The following is a 6,582-nucleotide window of genomic DNA, read 5'->3' as shown; positions in this document are numbered from 1 at the left end:
AATTAATGACAAAAGGAAATAATTTCAGCAGTTTTCTTTTTTTCCACCATCAGGCCTAAATGTCAGTAAGCTTGTGAATATCTGACATAGGCTAATTAGCCAATTTGCTAGAAAAAAATATCTTCCAAGCGGTCTCACACATATAGGATATATTTAGCCATTTAGATGTGTGTTTTGTTCACTAGAGGTCTACTGATAAAAGATTATTGATTTAATTGTGGCATGTCTTTGAGAAGCCCATCATTTACCCTCAATCCCCTACTTTGAAAGAAGGGATCGAAACTGGTAGGCCTAAAGGACACATGTAGACTTAAAATAAGCACCAAACATTGCGTCTCCGCTTTGACGGATGAACCTGCAGGCCGTCTTATCTCTGTCTGCAAGGTGGTCCTTTGAGCTTTACACCAAATTCTGCCAAGTCTCTCAAGGCATCCCTCCCTACGCGATCGATCCAATCCACTGCAAAAATAACAAAGCAAGAGAGGATTAAAGGAGTCTGATCATTTATACGATTTACCTATTTTCCTCTTAGGTGGGTCTATGTTTATTTAATTTAGGCTATAGGACTTTCATTGTATAGCCATGCAGCTAATCAGGCTAATGATGATAATCATAAAAGTGATGTAGACTATACCCGGTAGGCTGTGCTGCTTCAATTGATATTGTTGATACAATTGATACTGTTGTTTGGTTTTTCATGCAAACCTATCTCGTGTGAATATTGAATACGCCTCTTTGAATGGCCCAAAAAACGGGGAGATAATTGTGTTCCGAGTGTTGTCAAATGCATTAACATATGAGTTGGACCCAAATGACAAAGTATTAGACTACTTAATTATCATTGTTGCACAATATAAAACTATCGGAAATACATTCAGTAGCCCAATGGTATTCATTTTACAAGTCGCATTCATTAATTCAAATGCATTCATCAAAAACTTGAGAATTCGCTGTTTATTAATTCTCCTTCATAAAAAGGTTAAAATATTAGTCAAAACAAATACATATGCCTAATGGTATTTTTCTCAAGTCAACATCCCAACTGATATGATTTAAATACGCTCCATTGCTCTTGAACTAAGACTTGGAGCATTTTACAAGGCATGCACCTGCTGTAATAAACATGGATTTGTATCCCTTAAAATCTCCCGTTATAGGTCTATGTCAGTGCATATCCATTCACAATATAAGGCAATAGTTTTTCCTCGCGCTTGCCCAAGATAAAAAGCAAAAAAAATAATGAATAATTTAATAAATAATGGTTTTAGGGGCTTATCGAATATGGAGTGGCCGCAACTGCGTGCCCTTATCTCTCCTCACCACATTGCGCCTGTGTTCCGCTCGCTCCCCATACTAAGTGGCGCACTGGACGTGATGTGGAATTATATAGACCTCACTTCCAGTTTCCACGCAGCACTTCAGTGAATCTAAAACATCAGACATGGATTACCCTCGACAAAATGGCTCCACACATAGGCTACTCGATCAACAACACTCCGGCTGTGGTAAGGACAACACACCCAAATAGGCCTTATCAAGTCACATATGTTGTTGTCGATTTATGGCCATGTTATTGATAATACGAATAGATAGTTGGAACATTGTTGATCATTGGCCGTTCCTATTTCGGGTTGACGTTTGTTTTCTCGGTGAAGTGAAACACATCAGTTAGCCTATCGAATTAGCATTCGTTTTATCTACCAATAAAATTGGATTGAACACGAAACATGGACAAAGATTCGATATAGTCAAATATTTTTTCGTTTTGATAAAATGTCCTCAGTCGCTCAGACGCTTTCATTTAAATCAAACAAGACTAGCCTACACACTCAGGGAATGCTAGCCGAGAGGCTAAGATTAATTTATGGGTGATCATTTTATTTTGCAACAATGAACAACAAATCTATTTTAAATATAATTTAGCTATGCATTCGGCTATTATATCTCCATAGGCTATTGTGAAACAGAAAATGATGTAGCCTACCGCAATGTTTTTGTAAAAATGTGTGATGTCCTAGCGTACCTACACATTTTATAGAATGAAAAGGTTGGCGATGCACAACGTTCTGCGGACTGTGGCTCAATTAAGGTTCAAGCTTTCAAAGCCACAGTAGGCTCATAAATAAACGACGCAAAACACACTCTTATTCCATTTCATTTTACGTGCCCTACAAGCTGTAGCCCAAAAACTATTCCCACAGTGGTGGTGAAAAAAACGACACCAGTTCCTTTTTCACATGACGTAAGAACTTTACTGAGGACCAAGGATCTGATTATTTTGAAACTCAAATCATGAACACGCAACAAAGTAGGCTAAGAACAGAAATAATCTCATAAAAAACACATGAAAAAAGACAAATCAATGAACGAAGAATTATGAAATCAATTGGAAAAACAGGCCCTCGAGTGACAGAGGTTATCATTCCACTTATATTAATATGAGTATGTTATATAACGATAATGATACAGTGAAGGGCAATCAATTGTATTGATTTCCACGCAGAGATAACGCTTCCGTTTTACTGCACGACGTGCGTTGGACAGAAGCAATATTGGGAAATCGTGAATTTAGAACAAATTTAGAACCAAGGCAAACTCTTTTAACAAAGAGGCAAACAAATAGGCCAACAATTGTAAAAAAACAACAACAACACAAATCACAAAGAAAGGCATTGGCTCTGATAATATCCTCTAAATTATTAGCCATGAAGGGATATGATTTTCCCATGTGATGGACCGCAAGAGTGCAGTCCGAACACTTCATTGGATTAAAAGCCGTATTGACAAGGGAAGCAGTAGCGCAACAGTGCGTTCGTAGTTAGAAACATTGACAGTATATGCACCCACCCTCAATGATGCAGAGAGAGCACCGGGCAGAATACACAGGTCTGCCTGCGTAGGATGATTTGCCGCGCACGGGATTGACTGTAGGCCTACCATTTTAGATCTCTGGTTCATTCCAGTGACGCGCGTACTCTGCATTTTTGGTATTTTATTCGTTAGAATTTTTTTATTCATACATAAAAAGCATAAAAGCTTTCTTTTTTGCAGGTGACATCAAGGATTAATATCGGCGGATGAAAGAGATCGTTTCGATGCGGAGGCATCCGTCGATGGCATTAAGCAAATGCACTTTCACAATTTAAGATATATTTACGCACGGTCTAATCTATCAAATAACCGCGGAAATGATGGAAAAACTGAAACCAGAAGTTGGGCAGCTCAGTCCTATGGGCAAGGAATGCAAGTCTCCACATCACGACAGCATGACGACTTCCATAGCAGGTCGTGTAAGTGGGGAGGGGTGCGAGGCTGGTGGTGAGACACAGGAAGCGGCGTCGGCGAACTCCGCTGAGAGGGATCGTGTCCCGGGGGAGCGCTGCAACGGGACTATCCTCTTTAATGCAGTTACCAAGGAAACGGCGTACCACAGCGAGCAAAAAAAGGAAGTGCCGGTGATCGAGTTGGCCAGAAGAGGAGGGCTCGTGGACATAAAAGCTAGGGAGCTGACGGCAGACGGCAATCACAGGATACAGACCACCGAGCTGTGCAGACCTCCTATTCAACTGCCACTGCCTTCCCGGGACCCGTTGTTAAGCGAAACTCGAATGGTGCAGTTGAGCCAACCTGGGTTCTCTCTACCTGCACGAGCGATGCTGTACAGTAACTTTGCTCAACCGCTTGCTACAATGAACAGGTAAGGCAAGCTATTCCTTTGGAAAATATATATGTCATAATAATGTAATTTTTTATGGACAAGTTTGTGGCATGCGTCAGTACATGCACTGTTCATCTGTCATATTTTAATTGATGTAGCCTATTCTACTTTTAGGACTGAAATGTGCATCGCTATTTCCATTTTCAGAGTTTGTTTTCATGATCATCATCATCATATTATTATTATGACATAAAGTCTTTAATTTGGTATACATTCGGCCTAACTGTCATCATTTAATTCAACAAAATCACCAGAATAAAAAAGTCGACATATAGCCAAAAATACACACTGGACAAAAACGAGTTGAATCAACATTGTTTCCACATAATTTCAACCAAAAATCGCGTTGAATCAACGTGGGACAACTAATTGAATTTGCGAAATGTCATCTTTTTTACCCAACTTTTAAACTAAATCCAGTGACATGGCGACATGTTTTGTTGATTTCACGTTATTTGACATCTAAACCAAATATAATTCAAACCTAGATGTTGAACTGACATCTGTGGCCAGTGAATATAGGCCTATATATTTGTAGAGGGAATTTGTAATTTGACTAATTCACACTATCTTCCTGCAGTGGATACGGTGGGGAGATGGAACAGTATGGCATGTATCCCAGCCATCGGATAAAACGTCGACCAGCGCCCTATGAGATTGAAATCAACGATGGTAATGGTAAGATCATATAGATTTTTTATACTTATACAAAATATTTACATACACACACACTACCATTCAAAAGTTTGGGGTCACTTAGAAATGTCCATGTTTTTGAAAATAAATAAATAAATTGTCCATTAAAATAACATCAAATTGATCTGAAATACAGGGTAGACATTCTTAATGTTGTAAATGACTATTGTTGCTGGAAACGGCAGATTTTTAATGGAGTATCTACATAGGCGTACAGAGGCCCATTAACAGCAACCATCACTCCTGTGTTCCAATGGCTTTTGTTCCAGGTCAACTCTAACACATCTGATTCCTACATACTGCTGGTGTATGCATACAGTGTATAAATCAGACATGATCAGAATACCTATCCTCCTCTCCCTCTCAGGCTCACAGCCCAAAATCGTGAGGCGGATATTCACCAACAGTCGTGAGCGCTGGCGCCAGCAGAATGTGAATGGTGCCTTCGCTGACCTCCGCCAGCTCATCCCCACACACCCGCCCGACAAGAAGCTCTCCAAGAACGAGATCCTCCGACTGGCCATGAAGTACATAAACTTCCTGGCCAAGCTCCTGGACGACCAGGAAGGTGTGTTGGAGGCCGGCGACAGCGGTGGTATTGTGGGGGCGCGGACCCACGAGGCCCGAGGGGAGGGCCTGGTCCGGGAAGAGCTCCTCCAGGGAATGCTGTCGCCCAGCAACTCCAGTTGCGGGAGTCTTCTGGACGGGGACGGTAGTCCCGACAGCTACACCGATGACCAGGATTTGTCTATAGGGTCCCGAAGGCCCACCTCCAGAGGCCTCCATCATCACTCTGGACTCCACATTGACGAACAAAACCAGAGATGACTCTACGTTTTCTTTATGGGGAGAAGAACAGAGAATGTGAGATGGAGGAGCTTGGCAATTTTCTACCAACCTGGAGTGAATGGGCATCAATAGGATGGTTCCGATGGCGATACATTTCGTGCTGTGTACAAATTTGATCTTTCTCTAATTCCTGTTTCCCTCAATGGCCCTGTCTGTCGTTGGCTTTTCCAGAGGTGGATATGTTCTCTGGTGGAACATAAAGGCTTTGTCCCAACTGCTGTTGTAAGCAGGTGATGGATTGGAAGTCATGACAGACCTAAAATGTAACTCAGAACATAATATCGAAAAACAATTAAGGGAATTTCCAAAAACGGCATGAATCTCATAATGGTACCTTTTCTTGCCTGAGATCAAAGTTTGTTTAGGTACAGTGTTTGACTCTTTCAACGACAATGAGAATTTTGTTCTTAAGTACTATGGACTGTACTAAATTTAAGTGATTTGTTTTCATCTTAGAGCCCTCTAATGTCAGTTCTTTTGTTCTTTTAGTAACTCAAATTTGGAGTTATCAAATAATAGTATTTCGACCTGATTTCCAGTAACATTTTTCTTGAACACCACGTCATAAGTTGTTGGATAACACAGTTTTGCAGTGGGATAACTGATAATTGTTTTTAAAAAGTGGGAGATCTGTGTTGCTGTCAATGTTAATGTTGGGAGAACAACAAAACGTTTGAAAGTGTACTTGTTAATGTGATATTCACATAAACCATATGGTTACAATATTTACCATACAACATTTAATTGAGGTCAAATTGTTGCCATTTTTGGATGGAATAATATGGATAGCATATTAGTATGACATGCACATGACACAGACGCGCACCACACACACACACACACGAGGGCATGATGCCTGTCTAATAATAGAACAAAATAACAATATAATATCTCTGTATCTTGCAACATAAGAGGTACAAATGTACATAAAAACAGACCTGTACATTTGTATTGAACAATGAAACGTGCCATTTTTGCACTTGCTTCTTTCATTGTGACCATGGTACATTGAGTTGGTAATGTTTTCACATTCACTTCTTAAATGTCTCTTTTATTCATAACATTAATCAAGTGTTTTACCACTGTATTTGACATTATGTACGTCTGCTATTTCAGCAGACTATTGAGTAACCAGAAATGGTACCTTTACATCTTCGATGTGTTAAACAAAAAAAGGGATATTCTTTTTTATGTGATATTTAGTAAGGAAAAAAAACTGTTGCTGTTAAGGTGATTATGGAGACATCTATAAATATATTCAATGTTATATCTCAAATTTTATATACCACATAATAAAAATGGGGAAAAATATACTGTTA

The 6,582-nt window shown here is 39.7% G+C and overlaps 1 protein-coding gene across 1 annotated transcript; it reads left to right on the top strand.

Annotated features, from left to right (window-relative positions):
* Window positions 1–1,372: 1,372 nt before the first annotated feature.
* Window positions 1,373–6,582, top strand: tal1 (T-cell acute lymphocytic leukemia 1). Its single transcript, XM_020498579.2, has 4 exons — window positions 1,373–1,505; window positions 3,052–3,697; window positions 4,299–4,396; window positions 4,782–6,582. Exons 2-4 carry the CDS (start codon window positions 3,189–3,191, stop codon window positions 5,240–5,242), a joined length of 1,068 nt encoding a protein of 355 aa, XP_020354168.1. The 5' UTR covers window positions 1,373–1,505; window positions 3,052–3,188; the 3' UTR covers window positions 5,243–6,582.

This window comes from Oncorhynchus kisutch, linkage group LG13 (genome assembly GCF_002021735.2).
Source record: "Oncorhynchus kisutch isolate 150728-3 linkage group LG13, Okis_V2, whole genome shotgun sequence".
In the NCBI taxonomy this organism is placed as follows: domain Eukaryota; kingdom Metazoa; phylum Chordata; class Actinopteri; order Salmoniformes; family Salmonidae; genus Oncorhynchus; species Oncorhynchus kisutch.
The sequence above is the reverse complement of the archived record's forward strand: the minus strand, read 5'-3'. Positions and strand labels throughout refer to the sequence as shown.